This window comes from Camellia sinensis, chromosome 6 (genome assembly GCF_055761805.1).
Source record: "Camellia sinensis isolate YWXY chromosome 6, ASM5576180v1, whole genome shotgun sequence".
Classification (NCBI taxonomy): Eukaryota; Viridiplantae; Streptophyta; class Magnoliopsida; order Ericales; family Theaceae; genus Camellia; species Camellia sinensis.
Genome location: NC_138966.1, coordinates 127,234,902 through 127,254,372, shown reverse-complemented (window position 1 = coordinate 127,254,372; position 19,471 = coordinate 127,234,902). Strand labels below are relative to the sequence as shown.

General features: G+C 33.3%; 1 protein-coding gene across 1 annotated transcript; it reads right to left on the bottom strand.

The window, feature by feature from the left end:
• Positions 1-1,998: 1,998 nt before the first annotated feature.
• Positions 1,999-6,567, bottom strand: LOC114315252 (phosphatidylinositol 4-phosphate 5-kinase 1-like). Its single transcript, XM_082874721.1, has 8 exons — positions 5,064-6,567; positions 4,757-4,921; positions 4,489-4,654; positions 4,245-4,355; positions 3,946-4,139; positions 3,707-3,837; positions 3,528-3,621; positions 1,999-2,814 (listed from the first exon to the last, which is right to left on the bottom strand). Exons 1-8 carry the CDS (start codon positions 6,245-6,247, stop codon positions 2,505-2,507), a joined length of 2,355 nt encoding a protein of 784 aa, XP_082730847.1. The 5' UTR covers positions 6,248-6,567; the 3' UTR covers positions 1,999-2,504.
• Between the last annotated feature and the right edge of the window lie 12,904 nt (positions 6,568-19,471).

Here is a 19,471-nt window from a genome sequence, read left to right as displayed (position 1 = left end):
TACCTTATTTTAATTTTAGAATCTGTGTCAGACTGTTTGGTGCAGCTTCTACTACAGCTTTTTAAGCAGAAATAACTTAAATAAATTGAAAAAAACTAATTATTTAAAAATTAAAGAAGGAATACTTTTAAATTTTACTTTTTAATTATTAATTATTAATTTATAATAAGTTTTTTTTTTTTAACAGGAAAATCCTTACTACCCTCTCGCAGATCCAAGGCAGCGCCCCTTGCAAAGATCACCAAGGTGTCCTGTTAGCCGTTCCGAGTGAGGAGACTATAACCTGAGAACATGTCCCAACCTCCCAAGACAAGGTCCGCTTAAGTCAGGACTCGCACAACGGGAGAGTATTGAACCCACACCAAATGCTGATTAGACAACTTAAGGTCTAATCTCCTAACCAACTATGTTTCGCTCAGGAGATTGGCCTAAGAGAGAGGGAATTAAACTTGTGACCTTAAAACTTAAACCCATAATTTTAACCACAATATCAACTACCTTTAGATTTATTTATAATAAGTTGCACTAAACCGCACATAATGACGTGTATTCCAAAACCAATTAATAATTTTTTCAGAGCATGGATCCAAACCAGTGGTGGACAGACGCACACACGCAGGGGGTGAGCTGACACAGACCCGTGCTTTGGTTTGGGTCTGAGCCAGCAGACACAACAACAAAGTCCCAAACAGGTCAAAAAAGAGGGCAACCGCCTCTGCATTCCAAATCCAGTCACACTCTAATAAGAGCCCCCCAACCCCACCCAAAACCCTAGGGAGGGACTACTTCCTCCTGCCAATGCCATTCCATTGCCACAAGGACCCTTTGACCTCTGCGGTAACATCCACCCACATACACACCCACACACACAAACACCTTACACGAATCCAAAGACTCCATTGCCTCACTGAATTGACTATATTGCCCCTCCTCCCAAACTTCACCATGAATTGACTATATTGCCCCTCTCCCAACTTATGTGGAATGATGCTAAAACAAAATTGGGATTTGGGTTTTTCCACGTGGCAGTGGATTCCCTAGGGGACCAAATTTGGGTCAATGGTCTAAATTCCCCCCCCCCCCCCCTTCTTCATTTAACTTTTGGCATGTGGATGGTATATAAAGGATTCAAAAATCCTTATTTTTATATATATTCTAAAACACCAATAATCATATTCATATGAACATTTTAAGATATTAAAAAAAAATTGTAACAACTATGTTTTAAGTAAAAAAATACAATAATTACACTTTTATACAAGTTCAAACTGTATATCATGTCACAATTTTTATATACACCACAAATTCATTTAGACACAAAAAATTGTAATTATTTCAAATAATTCTTACTAACAAACAACAATGCTACTACTTTCACATTTTATACTATATTATAACTGTCATCTTATTTGTCAATACAATAGTAAAATAAAACCTCAAAGAATTGGCCAAACCATAAAGACTTAAATATTAAATATAAAATTTTGAATTCAAATCACTTCAAAAAATTATTGAAAATTTATCCGATCAATAATTTTAACCTTTCAAAATTAATTGAGATGCTTAAACACTTGGATTGTACACTTCCACTTGAACATAATTTTCCTCAAAAAAATTCAAGATATTGAACGAAATATATGAGAAATTTAAGACGAAGAAGTGGGTTTTCGTCAAAAGAAGAATGGGATTTATAACAAATTGATAAATTAATAAATAAATAAATAAAAATACATCTACAGTTAAAAGAGAGGGAGAGAGCGTAAACAAAGTGAGCAAAAACAACAAAGACCAGCGCATCTTTCTCTTTGCTTTCTCTCCTTTTCATGTGCTTGACTCTCCCCTCCCTGTCCCAATGCCCCTCTTTCACTGCAACCAAAAGAAAAAGCAATGCCCTTTCTCTCTCTCTCATTATATATATATATATATATATATTTCCCTAGATAAAGAAAGAGACTGAACCCCATTACATACACCAGATGTGAGTAAAAGAAAGAGAGCTTAGTAAAACAATTTTGCAAATATCCCCAAAAAATTCACAATTCCATATAATAACCCATCCCATCCTTTTTGTATGAGCTGTACACTGATATATAGCTTATTCCAAGCCTCCATCCCCATTTTGAATCTTCTTTCTGGGAAACATTTTGCTCTGTTCCCTATACACCTATCTTTCAAGTCTTCACATTCCTTGATTACCAAAGAAAAAATTTAAAAACAAAAAAACAAAAGATGTCATAATCCAATTTTCCCTCCCCTTTTGAATGTACAAAGAACTTACCCCTCCAACACCATGGCTGATAAACAAAATTCAGCAATGGGGATATACCCATGTCCACCACCACATCGTCAATCTCTCCCTCCACCGCATATTTGCAATAAATGCCCCCGAGCAAGAGCTCAATAAATTCAAGCATGTTGCTCCGGTAGAGTGAGAATCAAGCTTCAATTTGGCAAGGCTAGAGCAATCAAACACTCTTGATTCTCTTGATTTTTCTCTTCCACCGCTACCTGTCTTCTACGAAGATTCGCCCTATGAAATCCCGGAACCTCTTTGAGTAGAGCTTTGGATCGACAGCTGAGATTGAGGAAGGGTCAGCTTGTAAGGATTTGTATGCGTGCTCTAGCTTCTTACTAATGTCGTAGTCTTGCAAAATGTCTATGATCCCAAAGTAGAGAACTACTTCGTAGGTTTCGCCACTGCGTGAAGGGGTCAAATTGCTAAATCCACCGGGGGAATACTGATCAAAGTCACTCCTCCGAGTCATCCGCTCTGCCCTTGCGGGCATATTGGCCCCCAACCTGATCAATGGTTTCCTGATAGAGAACATGTTTAAAATGAAATTCAGTACATATTGCTCATCCAAATAAGTAATAATCATTGCATGAGTGCAGACTCAATTGAACCCTAGATAACACAGATCAAACTATCCATATGGAATTCTTCAACTTGTGGCCTTAATCAATGAGATGGCATAGTAATAATATGACCCATTTTGAACATAAGATATTGGAAGAGCATTTCAAATTTATCAATCAGCGTGTTATCAATTTGACTATATTATCGACTTACATTGAACATAGCTAATTGAAGACCAGATGGCAATTTGACAATATGTGCATACAACATACACTCAGTTTCAAAAACTGACGGGAAGAGGACCATATCCTTTTTATGCCCCCACAAACAGCTGTTATCTACTGAACTGCCTTGACAATGTTGTCATGAAAACCGAAGCACTTGCAATAATTCAAACCAACATGATCAAATTCGAGGAAGAAATTATAGAAGACATCAATGCCCGTTCATATCAGAAAGGTAAGACTCAACCACAATGTCTTTTCTTAATTGTTCGTTGGAACATAAATTTTTTGGGCGCTTTTGATAATTTAGATATGGTTATCCGTATTTCAGAAACACAGAAAAGTCCGTTCCACTACAAGTATCTTTGGTTAAGGTTTCAAATTCTATAGCAATAACTTCAAGACCAGTTCAAACGACAGAGAACAAAAGAGGAAGACAAACATACCGGCCAGAAAGAACCCGATCCATGTCCTGTAGCTCTGCTTCAAGGAATCGACAGCCACGTATAAACTTTTCATTTTGAAATGAATCCTTATTTCCTGAAATTCCAAACACATTCAATTCAACATTCCAGTCATCCCCCTAAATTTAACTATCAATGAGTACTGTCGTATGATTAATTACCCGTACGCAATAGAAATGGTGATAAACCCATTTTGTCACCAGTATTGTCATCACGGAAGTGAAGACCAACTAAGAGACTATAATCCATAATTTTCTCAGCTTCCAAGAACTCACAATCTCGATCAATTTGCCTGTGAAAAAATAAATCATATTATAAGCAAATTTCCGGAAGCATGAAATAAATGAAGTAAAATCTAGAAATCAAAATGTACCAAGAAACTAAAGCCTGTAAAACTAACTTGATAAGTTCTTGGAACCAGTTTCGTTGGAGCCGAAACACAAAATTGAGATCCAGGTCCTTAAGGGTAGTTGTTTCATCAATTTCTCCTTCAGGCTTATTTGTCGTGCGTCCATGAGATGATCCTTTCAGGTCAAATCGTCTATGGATTCGATACTCTAAGCAGCAAAGGTTTCCCATCACAATAAATCGGGTCTGATTTCCAATCACACGGAATTTAATTAGAAGCATGACAAATTACCATTCATGAATAAACCAGTAGAACTAGAACAATGTGATTACCAATACCACACCACATACCTTCACGCCACCCACAGGTTTGACACAATGGACACCGAAGAATTTGGTCACTAGTGAGTTTTCATACCGACAGACATGTTGGTAGTAACTTGGAAGCATCTTAATAAGCACCTGAACACAGATTTACCAAATGTCAACGCCTAAAATTCATTCAACTTGATTTTGTAAAAGCTAGAAACAAACGATGAACCAGTTTCTCATTTATGCAATCTTGACAATTTTAGATAAACTCTTCTTAACTAACCTTGACTTCTGATTTCTTGACCGTTTTTATCACAAACCTATCATCCTGAGTCAAATAAAAGAAGCTTCCACTCTTTCCCGGAGAAGAAAGCTCCCTCAGCGCGTCATTTCCACAAACAGCAAGCATGTAATCCGCAGGATCAACTTGAAATAACTCCCTCAAATGTCTGAATACCCAAAAATAATAATCAAATCACCAATCACGACCATGGAAACCAAATTCTAAGATAGAAACATTCAAAAGTCAAGCATTTCACAAGAATCAATACCTGAACACCACAGGACAATAATCTTTCCACCGAAACTCCGCAGATTGATGGGGCGGCGTAAGCTTTGATCCTTCTGGTGGAAACCTAGTCCAGAATTTCTCATTCGGATCGAAATCGCTAGGCTTCAGGTCCCGAAGAATCGAAGCGTGCTTCCCAATCGAATACCTAATCAAATCATCAACAATGCTAAATCAAAACCCAATAATTAATCAATCACAATGATAATATAGACTAAAAAAACACTTTTTTTGTGTGTGCGCGCGCGCGCAATGAATCAAAAAACCCACAAACCCAATCGATAATTTACCTAATACCCAGTTGGAGATTCAGCATCAAATCATAATTCTTATGTCCTTTCGATATCGTGTGCCCCGGTTTCTTCACCTCACCATTCAAACAACAGGGACTCCTCTGAAACTTCCTAATCCCATGACAGTCAAACCCAGTACCATCCCTATAGAACATCGAAGCCTCCACATTATCAATGATATCACAAGTAATATCCCCAGCTTCCCCATCCGATTCCCAAATACAAATCCTCGGAAAAGCCCTCTCATTCAAGCTCCCCCTCGACCCATCCACCGACGATCTCTTCTTCGCCATTCCACAGTTCTCATCCATCATCAACGGCGCAGAAATCTTGTGACTGAAACTCAAGTTCTGCTTCTGATCTTTGTTTCCAGGATAGAAAGTCCCATTGAGAATCTGTAATGGGTAGTCCTGTTTCGAGTTCTTGAATTCACTGTTGTTGGTATCTTTGCTCCAACTACCAGCATAGCAACTACCATCAGACCAAGTAAAAACTCCATGGCCTTTGGGTACTCCATTTTCCCAATTCCCATCGTATCGATTCCCATTCGCCCAAGTCAAAACCCCTCTTCCATTAATCACACCCAGTTTCCACTCACCCACATACTCATTCCCATTCTTCCACACATACTTTCCGTGCCCGTCTTGGAGGTTGCGCCGCCACGAACCGTCGTAGTAGTCGCCGTTGGCGTAGCGTTTTTGGCCGTACCCATGTTTCCGATCGGCGGACCAAGACCCCCTGTAGGTGTCTCCATCGGATCCGATGAAGGTTCCGAGACCTTCCATACGACCCGACTTGAATTCACCTTCGAAGGTAGCTCCAGAAGGCCAAGAAAACTTTCCTTTTCCCGAAGCTTTCCCTCTCTTCCACTCTCCTTCGTACATACACCCGTCAGTCCACAAATACTTTCCCGATCCGTGAGGCACGTTTCCTGCGAAGCTGCCGGTGTACAGATCTCCGTTCGCCAGAAGTTTCTCCGCGGCGGATGTGGTGGTGGTGGGTGTGACTCGGCGGGCGGCGGATTGGGATCGGATGCGGCCGACGAGGGGGAGCGGCGGAGGCGGAGGAACAACCACCACTGCTTTGGTGGTCTCGGTTTCCCTGTCTGTAGCTTCGTCCTCGGATTTCTTCTTCTTGGGGTTGTTGTTCTCTTCATAGAATGATAGAACTGGTTCTGGCATTTTTGGGTACTGGGTTTTCTCTGAAGCTTCTACGCTCGCCGGAAACCACCCCCGTCTACCAGCTTCACCAGCATTTCCCGCGATCTCTCTCTCTCCCTATAATTTTTTTTTCTCTCTAAACTCAGGTCTAGCTCTGATTTGGGTTGAGAGAGAGAGAGAGAGAAGAGCGAGAGCAAGAGAGACTAGGTGGAAAACTATAGAGAGAACAGAGAAGAGAGAGAGAGAGAGAGAGAAAAGTAACGAACACACTGAACTGAACAGGTGAAGATAAGACACTCCGTTTTGTTTTTACGGAGAATGGGAAAAGAGAAAAAAAAAAATTTATTTCACCATTGCCTCTTTAGTTTTAATATATTGCGTCCTTGCCCATTAAAAGATCACACACCTAATTAGTTCGATGCATACATTTAATAAAATATTAATTTAATGACAATTATATTCTAAACAAAAATAATTATAATAGACATTTAGGCACTGTTTGGTAACATTTACGTTTTTAATTTTCTATTTATATTTACAAAAATTTTAAAAATTCAAATAAAAACTAGTTTGGTAAATTTTTGATTTATAAATCAGTGGTCTCAGTTTATAAATTTGGCCAAAAAATATAAACTCAAAATATATGTTTCTGTTTTGAGTTTTGAGTTTTTTTTTTTACCACCCAACACTAGCCACTACCCGCTACCATTTTCCGCCACCACCACCCACCATCCACCCGCCACTACCACCTGTCACCACCACTCACCACCCACCCGCCACCACCACCCACTGGCCGCCCACCACCCACCACCACCACCCCCTACTACTACCATCCATCGCCCGCCACCACCACCCGCTACCTACTTGCCACCATCACTCACCACCCACCTACTATCACCATCCACCACCCGCCATCATCAGCCACCAGCCACCTACCTGTCACCACTACCCACCACCATCAGCCACCTACCCGTCACCACTACCCACCACCCCCATTCGCCACCCACCACCCGTTATTGTCACCCACCTACCCACCACCACCACCACCACCCACTACCACCACCCATCCGCCACCACCACCCACTTGCTATCACCCACCACCCGCCACCGTCACCCACCCACCCACCCACCACCACCCATCATTCGCCACCCACCTGCCACCACCACCACCACCACTACCACCCACTCGTTACCACCCACCACATGCCACTGTCACCCACCCACCCACCACCTACCGGCCACCACCACCCACCCACTACCGCCCACCACCACCCGCCACCCAATCGCCACCATCACCACCCACCACCCGCCACCGTCACCCACCCACCACCACCATCCACCAGTCACTACTCGCCACCACCCACCACCACCCGCTACCCACCACCCACCGTCACCACTTTCCACCACCGTCTTCCGCCGCCACTTGCCACCACTTGCCATTTCTAACTCTTTTTTATATTTTTAAAATTTTTGAAACATTTTGTCAATTACCAAACGTCTGTGTAGTTTATGTTTTTCTAAAAATAAACAAAAAATAAACAAAAATCAGTTTATAAAATTTTTGTAAATATAAACTGAAAACGTAAACGTTACCAAATAAACCCTTAGTAACACCCATGATATTATATGAAAAAATTTTCTGTACACATCTTTTAAGAACAAAAAAAATCTTAATATACACATTTTGAGTTAAAAAAATTAAACCCGATTTTTTATTCTGACAACTGATCGCTGCTTATCCTCTCTGAAAAACATGCTATGTATTGCCATATATCTGTTGATATATTCGCCACTATTAATACCACCAAGCTCTTGAACACCATTTGCTTCTTCTTTCTTTATTTCCTTATTACTCTCTTTCTCACTCTCTCGTTTCTATTACTAGCTTTTCATTCTTTCTTGTCTCTCTCTCTCTCTTTGCTTGTGAATTGGGTCTCGTTAAGTAATTAGTTGAACTAATACCATTTATTCAAAAGTTAGTGCCGAAAGCCTTAAACCGTAAATCACAAGAACGAAATTAAAGGTTGTATGCCAATAGAGTGCACATAGATCCAAAAATGGTAAATGTAATAAGAAAATGAAAAGATGTCTTATCTTCAATACCATTTGGGAGGGTTTTCAATGGAGATTCAATGGAGGTCTTCTATGCAAGTCTTCAATGGCGGAAATTTTACTTTAGACCAAAGTCTTCAAGGGCGTATGTAGGTCTACAAATATGGAAGTAGAGCCAATCAAAAGTGTGTGGAAATGAGAGTTAGTGGTGTGTATATAATGGTTATAAGTGAAGGGCATAATTGTAACTTTAAGTGTGTGGACTAAGAAAATTAGTTAATAATCAAATTAGTAGGTGTGTATATTGAGAAAATATGTGCCCCGAGCTAATTAAGTGTGTGGAAATAGAATTTCCCTTTCCTCTTATCTTGTTAGTCTCATTTGTCAATATATCTAATAATATTATTTTAATTAAAATGTCTATTTTATCCTTTTGTTAACAAGTATTTTAATAGAGTGAAAGTATCAAGTCTTTCAATGAGTTAACTCACTAAGGCCAAGTTTGGGTACTTCCAAAAAAGTCAAAAAGTCAAAAAGTTACTCAAAAAGTTAAAAAGTTAACACTATTCACCAAAAGTCAACAATTACGGCTGCACAACTCCCAATTCAAATTTTTCCCTACAAATCAATTTTTACAATTTTTTATTACACATTTTTTAATAAAAAGTCAAAAAGTTAACCCAAACATCCATATTTTCAACCTCAATTTTTTAGTCCAAAAGGACAAAAAGTGCACTTTTTTAGTCTTCTCAAACTTAGCCTAAAATTCATTCTCATAATTCAATGGTTCTAATTAACTTTTTCTTATAAAATTATTGTGCACATGTATTGTCATGGTTGTTTGAGATTGGAAGAGAAAGAGATAGGTGGTGTTGTAATTGGGAAAAAGATAAAAATGGTGATTTGCAATGGTTGGTCAACATGCATTGGTGAAATAATAGTTTTTAGAGAAAATAAGTTGGAGTTGGTGTATAAGAGTAACAGTGCCGTAACGATAAATATAGAAAATGAAAAATGATGAAGTATAAATGGTTGTAAAATGCTGCAAGATGTAAAGATGGATCTAGAGGGAAAAAAAAAACGAAAGAAGTTGAACGATAGTCGAATGAATCAGAAGAGACAACTTCAGTAAGCGACAAAGAGTGGCAATGGTAACAACTAGTGGAATATTGTTTAAATTTAAAAAAAAAATTATTACAAATGTAATTTTATTTAGATATAAAATTGTAATAAATATATATATATATATATAATGTGTAAAAAAAAAACAAACAAAGAACAATAGAAGCACATGTGCATTATGACTAAAGTCTGTATAAATAGGTGTATGAAATATTTATTGGCTGTAATTACTCTTGTTTTTCATTTTTTATCAATTATTTTATGACAAATATTGTAAAATTACCAAAGCATCTATTTTATTATTATTATTATTAATTTTTGAAAAACAAACAAGTGTCGCTTTATCTGGTATTCATCGTGACGTGACGGAATCGCCTAGGATGTGGAAGGACGCGGAGTTCGCCACCCTGTTTTCCCCTTGCTTTTGTTTTATCAACATGTGAACCGTGCTCGTTCAACAAAAAAACATGTCAACCGTTTATTGTTTTCTCTTCAATAAATTACAACTTTTGAAAAAATATTTACAAATAAATCATAAAATTAAAAATTTTAATTATTAATATTTATAAAATTTATTATTGATGTGTAATTATATTTCTAAATTTATACTGAATACTAATTTTTTCTAAATATTATACATTTTTTTTAAATACAGTTCCGCTACATTTACTCAGTGAGGCCTCCCAATTCCACCCCTAATAACATGACTAAGACGCCATGTAAACTAGTCTTACACTAATTTTTCTCTCATATTTAGCCCCTTAATTTTACTTTATTAAAAGTGAAATTGTAAATAAAGTTAAATTAGAGGATGAATCATTTTCTTTTTATTATTAGTTATTCACGTAGGAGTCATTTGGTTTTAACTTTTTTAGTTGGCTTTTTGTCTTTTTCAACTTTTTTAGCTTGAGACTTTTTTAGTCGTTTGGTATCCTTATTTGGCTTTTTTGACTTTTTGGCTTTAGAATGACAAAATTGCCCTCTACTTAGAAATCGTGTTTTTTTTACTTTTTGTTTGTATATGGGTCAATTTAGTAATTTTGTAACTTTTTTGTCTTTTTGTGATTTTATAACTTTTTTTTTTGTCTTTTGTGATTATATAGCCAAAATGGTTTGCCAAACCAAGGCTTAGTGTATCCCAGTTCAGATTATAAATTTTTATTATTATACAATAATCAGTTAGTTAAAAAATTGTAAAAGTTATTCATTTATATGGCATTTTCCTCCTCCCTAGTTTAATACATTATTAATGAATTATGCGTCTTTAACAAACAAAAATAAAATAAAATAAAAACTTGGTTTTTTTGGGGGTTTTTTGGGTAATGAATATATTTTTCAAAAAATTTGAAGAGACGTACGTGCAGGTTATAATAGGTGGACTTATGGTCTAATAAATTTTGTGAGAATTAATGACATTTTTTATCAAACATTATTAAAAAAAATTACTAATTGTTAATTTTCAATGACAGATTGAAAATTTTGTCACAAAAAATGTCAATAATTATAAGAATTAGCGACAGTTGAAAAAAAATCACAAAAAAAAAATTCATTATTTTTTAACTTTTCAGCAACAATTTAAAAAAATCGTCGTAGAAAAACGTCACTATTATAAGTTTTAGCGACAATTTATAAAAATCGTGATAAAAAAAAGTCACTAATTATCAATTTTTAACGACATATGTAAAAAATCATCACATAAATTATTTTTAACGATAATTTTATTAGGACTTATTTTTAATAAGATTTGATGAAAATTAGGTCTAATTATTAAGACTTACTTTATTGGAAGTTTACTCTAAATTTAACACATTATTATTGAATTATGGGTCTTTAAAATAAAAAATTTAAATATGAGTCTTTTAGGGGTACTATATAAGGAAAATTAGTCTAATATCCTTCTTTAATTTTTAGTAATGGAAGAAGTTCATAATATATATATATATCAACAATGCTACATCCCACTAAAAGTGGTGCTTTAGAGCACCACTAATGAGTTGGTACCCACTTTTTTAAAAATAAAAAATAAAAAACAAGGCACAAAAACATTGTGACAGTGGGTCTCACTCACTGCCACATCATTAGTGGTAGTACTAATTAGTGCTCCTACTCATTTTCCTATATATATATTTTTCTAACCTAAGGGCTATCACCCACACTCATATATCACACCATTTCTCTCTCTCTCTCTCTCTCTCTCTATGTATATATATACCAAATCTTTATTGCTTTCTCTTTTCCGTCTCTTTTGTCTATTCTCTCTCTCTCTATATATATATAGATCTATATATCTGTAAATTTTAGTCCACACTGTAAATCTTTAATTAGGGCTCTCTCTCTCTATGTATATATATATACTCTCTCCATTCCAAAATAATAGTTCTTTTTAAGGAATCTAATTTTTTTTTATAGTGCAATTATTATATTTTAAAAATATTAAAATTTTAAAATTATCATTTGATAGTACATGTTTTTGAGAATATCAATTGTCATAATTTTACTTTTTGTATTATTAATTAATTTAAAAGAATGACAAAATAGTAAATTCATATTATTTTATTCCTTAATTTTTTAAAAAATACTAATATTTTGGGATAATAAAAAATGAAATAAATGACTAATACTTTAGGATGGAAGGAGTATATAAGAATGATTAATTTTTATGGTGGTGTTTCGGGAAGAATCGGCTAAAAGATTAGTCCAACACGGGATTTGTGCATGAAAACATCCTCAAGCTTTCCGTAGCTATTTGTGTTTATATTTTTTTATAGAGTTGAATGACAAATATATTGGTGATCATGTTTTTATTTTTGGTACAGACGATATATATATTTATAAGACACATATTTACATCACTTGTTGAATTACTTCCCTTATAAAAGGAAGAATTAAAGGGTTGACAAGAAGCTATTCCATTTTTTTTCTTCTTTCTCTTCTCTGTATAATACATAGAGAAATTTTTAAAACACAAAGAAAATTAAAGAAATTTCTCTGAGTCAGGCAAAATTTCTCTCAGTTGGGTCCAAATTTCTCTAAGTTTGGACTAAAATTTTGATTGATTTTCTCTAGCTTCTAAATTTTCCCTAACCCATCAAATTATGTTGCTTGTTTAATTTTCACTGGTTAGTTGTGTCCTTATGTGTAATTTTCCTTTTGAGATGATTTTTCTCTAGTATAACAATTTTCTCTAAACACATTGGATTCACTTTATTATATGTCTTGCTTGCTTTTTTATGGCTAGTTGTCTCTTTGATTTTCTCTCCAATTTTCTTTAGCATTTTAATTTTTATTGGCCACATTAAACTCCTACTAATTTGTGTTGTTTGTTTGATTTTCATTGGTTAGTTGTTTTTTGAGCTAAATTTTTTCTGGCATTTGAATTTTTCCAGAAAACATTAAACTCTCACTAATTTAGATTACTTATTTAATTTCACTGATTAATTGTCTCCTTGTGTGTAATTTTTCATTTGAGATAAATTTTCTCTAGCACTAAGATATTACCTTTAGATTAATTTGCTCTTAACATATTGGACTCTCTTTCTCTCCGTGCCTTGCTTGATTTTCTTTGGCTAATTGTCTTTTTGATTTTCTCTCAAATTTTCTCTAGAATTTGAATTTTTCCTGCCTACATTAAGCTTCCACTAATTTATATTGCTTGTTTGATTTTCACTGGATTTCTAACTTTATTTTTGATCTTTTAGGATGTGTAGTGTTTATTATTTTTTAAACTGTAATTAGATTTTGTATTTTAAGTTCTTTAATGAACTTTGCATGGTGTTTTCTTGTAAAAGATTATAAAAAAAAATTGGTTTGTGAGTAGCTCAATTTTCTCTGATTTGTTCAAAACACAGAGAAAATTGTGAGTAAATTAGACAAAATTGGTTAAAACACAGAAATTTGTGAGCAAACTAGAGAAATTTTAAACCAGAGTAATTTCAGACAAATTTCTCTGTGTTTCAAAATTTCTTTGGATCAAAATTTCTCTACTTCGAAATTTTTCTGTAAAGATTTGAGGAACCCTAATTATTATGAAAATATTTCGTATCCTTTATATTATAAAATCTTAATATGGAGGACCTTAAAAAAAATTTCCTAATATATATATACTTTCCAACACTGGTCTTTGGGTTAGTATACATAATAATTATATTATTCATAATTATATATAAGTGGATTGAATATTGGTGATGATCTATTAAATTTTGTACTATAATCTATTATTTTGGGTAGGTAAGATTAATATTTTATAATCAGATATTGATTAGATGTTAATATAATTAGTGAATTTTCAAATTGGATTTTAGTGATAGACCTGCAAAATTAGTAAAGATGTATTTTGTATTATTTATTGTAATCTACTTCATCAATAAATTTGAGTATCAAATTTTTAAATATCAATAATATTTCATTAATGTATTGGTATAAAAAATGAGAAGGGACTCTTCATTAAAGTAATGTATAAATCAAATCAATCCAATCCAAATTTTAGTGTACAAAGTTGATCGCTGTAACGCTATTACTATTACAGAAATAAATTTTCTTACTTTTAGCTGAGGCCAAAATTGCCACTACAAGAAATAAAATTTGTGGTTAAAGATTGAAAAACTTTTACTGACAGGAAAAAAAATGGATCAAGTTGTTATAACATAATCGGTATGCTGTGATGATATTGACAACCGATCATGCAAATATTTTTTTGGTGATAATTTATTTAGTTACGATTTCAAACTTTAGAATACTTTAAATTTGTGGCTTGCATACAAAATAAGATCTTTGATAATTAATTCTTTATTGTGAAACTCCTATATTTAACTCCATAACCTCTTATATTTGAGAACATAACCTCTGAATCATTCATGAGGGCTTGTTGCGAATTGTATAAGAATTGGTTTAAGAATTAACAAAGATTTATGCTAGTCATCCACTTAATGCAAAATCTTTACTGTTTTTTTTTTTTTTTTTGGTTAACTAGTAAAACTCTCCAAGTGTGTCCTTTACTGATTTCGGAATCAACTATCTAATATCGGATTGATCAAAGTAGGACAAGAGACAGATTTTAAGTTCAGAATTTGACGTCACACCCAAATTCTGAATATAGACCAGCATTTAGAGGTCCGTTCTAAAAACACCACACCAAATTCTTGAAAATTAGCCTAGAGAGTGTAGAATCTAAAATCTCAAAACATATACCTCAAATCCTTACCAAATCTTTACTTTATATGTATATATAAATATATTTGTTTGTTGGTTTTGAAATCTTGGCTTTATTCATGAAGGCACGGAACTATCTTACCATTTGGGTGGCCCACTTTATGGGGCATTTAGGTAGTGGACAAATCTTAGTAGGCTGTTATGATCATCATCCAATGTGGAATTACAAAAGTTGCCCTGCATTTTTGTGTGTGATGTCTTGTCCAAGTGTTTTCAAGTTTCTTGTTTTAGATAATAAGATTTATTTTAGAATAACATTATTTATATTCTATTTTTAATTGGAAAAACTGCGGATCAATGGGATGGGAGGTTGAAAAAATATTCATCAGAAGATGATAATCTTCTTGGGGTGCGATTCTATTGTGTTTTCTTATACAAAAAAATAGTTGCGTCTCCATATTTTCGTAAATACTTTTCGTCAAATAAATTGATATGTAGTTTTTTTTCTTGAGTCGTGTTGGTAGCTCGAAATGAGCTACCCTGAATCCCCTTCTTCTTCTTCTTCTTCTTCTTCTTTTTTCTTCTTTTTCTTTTTTTTTTTTTTTTTTTTTTTTTTTTTTTTTTTTTTTTTTGCAGAAGTAGAGAAGGAGGAGAGGAGGAGGAAGGAGGAAGGAGGGAGGGGGAGGGGGAGGAGGAGGAAGGAGGGGATTGAAGGGGGCCTTTCAGAAGCAGAGAAGGAGAAGAGGAGGAGGGAGGAGGAGGAAGGAGGGGACTACGACGACGGGGCTGGGTTGCGACGGCGGGGTTGGGCTGCGACAACGATCGGCAGCTGGGCGACGATCGGCGATTGGGCATCGGCGATCGACGATCGTCTTCTCTCTCTCTCTCTCTCTCTCTCTTCCCCTCCCCTCTGCTTCTCTCCCTCTCCCTCTCCCTGTTTCAGAGTCGAAAATGGAGAAAGAAAAAAAAAAATCTCCAAAACGACGTCGTTTAGGGGATTAGGGGAATTAGGGAGGGCCAAATTCGAGCTCTCAAACATTATTCTTTTTTCTTTTTAGCTTCATACATTGGTAAAAGTTTAAGACAAAAAAATAAAAAATAAAATAAATGAAAGATAATTTACAATTTATGATATAAAAAAAAGTCACAAACATTTTTAGAATTTTTGTTAAAAAAAATTAATTTGATAAAAAATACTTATTATTTTTAGGGAAATTTAGGTGTAGGTATTAATAGATAAACTTATTGTCCAATAAGTCCTATGATAATTAACGGCGTTTTTCGTCGAAAGCTATTAAAAAAAGTCACTAATTGTTAATTTTCGTCAACAGTTTAAAAATTTTGTCACAAAAAAGTCCATAATTATAAATTTTATTGACAATTTATAAAAAAAAGTAACTAATTTTTAACTTTCAATAGCAGTTTAAAAAATTCATCATAGAAAAACGTCACTAATTATAAGTTTTAGTGACAATTTATAAAATTTATGACAAAAATTTTACTAATTGTTAATTTTTAGCGACATAGAAAAAATCGTCACAAAAAATTATTTTTAACAACAATTTTATTATGACTAACTTTCAATAGGATTTAATAGAAATTAAGTTAAACTATTAGGACCTATTGGTAATTTATTCTAATTTTTATACAATTTTATCCTTTGGTAGAATAAAAATATTTTTAAAATTTTAAAATATTTTTTGGATTTTTATTTTTATCAAACTAATTTTCATTTTTTTTAATAAAATTTTGAAAATATTTTTAAGAAAATCAAAAAATAATCACTATGTGAGGTCTTTCTGGGTAGAAATGCTGGAAGACAGGAAGACTACTTGATTAAAAAACATATATATCACTGACTCAAGATATTAATAATTCAAAATGGTTGCTTTGCGACCGGCTTTTTTCTTGTCCTATATTCCGATTGAAATTTGAATTCATTTATAGTGTGTGGTTGAGTTTTATTGATACCTCAATAGTAGACTCCTTCCTATGGATTGGATCAAATTAGGTGGGCAACCAATTATCTCGGGGGCTGAGCCTACCAATGCTATAATGTCACCTCAAAGCATCATTTCTTCATGTTCAAAAAAAAAAAGAAAAGATATTAAAACCTTAAAGTACAAAATTGGTGGTGATTAAGCTCTTGCATTTTATTGTTTTCTTGTGTCTGTCTTTTTTTAATATTTTTTTTTTCCTTTTCATAATATCAAATATTAAAAAATGAGGATGTTAAGATTGTTGAAAAATAACATCAAGTAAAAATGAACGAGGTATTACTTTATATATATTAGATCATTGTACATATAATCTTTAGTTAACAAGATGTACATAAGTCAACATAATTTCATGTCTGCTCTTTGATCTGAAACTTATATAAATAGAATAAAATAAAATAATGATAAGCCTAGGGCAAATAGCTTAAGAGTGTTCATATTTGTGTAGTTATTTTAGAAATTCTCTTTGAAATAAAAGGATGTTATTATACATTTTTGCTAACATTTTGATACGTGACATTATCAATTTATGTGTCTCGTATACTGTATTTGATTGAGGAATTTGATAAAAATTTTAAAAAAGAAAAGAGAAAGATAGATAAAATATGAATAAAATATACTTAAATTTCATTTAATTTCACACTTTTTTTTATTTACATTTCTAAATTTGTTTTCCAAATCTTTCAACCAAATATAGCATTGAAGAATCTAACTACTATTTTTCATTTCTTTTTACTAACCAAATTGAGAGATATATTAACTTATACTGATTTAGACAAATGTACCTCCACATGCAATTTTGTGCTTGTGTTGCAAAATAAAGAAAAAGAAAAAAAAGAAGACAACTTTATCTTGCCATTGACAAACTCTCAATCTCCACTTTGAGAAATTTTTGTTCCAATAGCACTTGCATATATTTCAAATTTGCAGCTGGGACACATCATGGCCAGCACAACAAAGCATAACCTAGGGAAAATCTATTGAATATACAAAAATAAAAATATATATCATATATATTGTCATTTTTAATAATTTGGTATAAAAATATAAACTTGAATTATCAATCATGGTACCTAATACTATTTTGGAAAATAATCAAATACCATTTTGGCGGTAATTAAAGTCACCATAATAAATTGTAATAGACGTATTCACAATGACTCGTAACCAAACACCAACTTAAATATGATATGCACCATATATACTATAATATGACCCAACTCTATATAGTTAATTTCTTTATTTCTTCTTTGTTTTTGTACCTTTTTTTTTTTTTTTTCCGGTAATATGCAGTGGGTTTGAACTTAGATAATGTTAGGGATACAAAATTTTTTATCAAATAAATGACTAAATATTTCACATGAGTGTGTTTTTTTAGCATGTTTGTGTAAGCAATAGTTTTGAAAATATATACTAGTTTTTTTTAGCATGTTTGTGTAAGCAATAGTTTTAAAAATATATATATAAAAAAAAAATTTGTTCAGTTATGGAATACATTTTTACATCCCATAAAAAATTTGTATCCTCATTGTTTGAGATGATCTAAATAAATATATTTTTTGACTTTTTACGAAAAGATATGAAGAAAAATAGAGAAATAATGTGATGAAAAAAATAAAAAAATAAATTATTTAGGGGATGCCAAACCACCCTATCTTACCACTCACTTGTAAATTCCCCTTCAACAACTCCTCCTTATTCTTGTTTTGTTATTATTAATAAATTCCACTTTTTTTATATTTTCCTACAATTTTCCTTCAAAGGTCCAAAATATGCCTTTGTTTTTTTACTTTATTTTGAAAGTGTCCATCATTGCTGTCCCAAATTAATACTAAGGGTTGGTTTGGGAAATGGGTTGGTTTTTTGACTTTTTGATTTTTTTGGCTATTTTAACCTGAACTAAAAAACTTGGTTTGGGAAGGGCTTTTTGGTTTTTTGACTTTTTTTGTGAAAGAATAATGTAATGATTATAGGTTGGATGTGATGTTTTGTTTGTTGGGGTTAAAATAGCTTATTTTGTCTTTTATGACTAAAATAGCCAAAAAAAACCCACAACCTATCTTCCAAAACGGAGCCTAAGCTTAAAAAAAAATAAAAAAAATAAAGGTTTATACTTCAAACAAACTTAGGGTGTCTACCATGTTTGTGCTATTCTCCATACCAAAATCAAAATTTAGCAATAACTCATTTAAATTCATCTTCAGTTTTCTTCTGCGTCAAATTATAACAATGCCAAACACATTTTGTTGGAGCCCACACCATCTAACTGCAGTTAGTTATGTACTCATTTCAAATTATATGGAAATCATCCGCATATAAATTTTAGATCAAATTACAAGGGGTCCCTAGACTGTCTATATAAGAAAATTTGGCCAAGCATTTACACCACTTGTGGGAGTAATCCAACCATCATTCCTAGCATGGGCTTGTTGCCCGTCCAAGTTTGCATTGGTAAATTGGGTTTGGCTTCTCTCCCGTTGGGGATTTGACTTGAGAGAATATTTAAGTTTAGTAGACTCATTATAAGCTCAGGCCTCGTTTGGGATGCTACTTTTTTAGCTAATTAGTCAAAAAGTTACTAAATTAGCCAATTAGCCAATTAGTCATACCAAAAAGTCAACAATTACGGCTTCTCTTTACTTTTTGCACAGTTTTTCATAATTAGTCAAAAAGTCATCCCAAACATACAAGTTTTTTTTACCTACCTTTTTAGTCAATTAGCCAAAAAGTTACTAAATTAGCCTGTTCCCAAACGAGGCTTCAATTTCAATAATCTAAACTATTCACATTTTAAAACTTATTGAGAAAAATATTTATGTAAAAAATAAAGATGATTAGACTTCGGTAATTATATATTTAAATCAAATTTGTTTTTAAATAATAGACTGTTGTTATTCTTTAAATAACATTTGTTGTCCATTTTTTT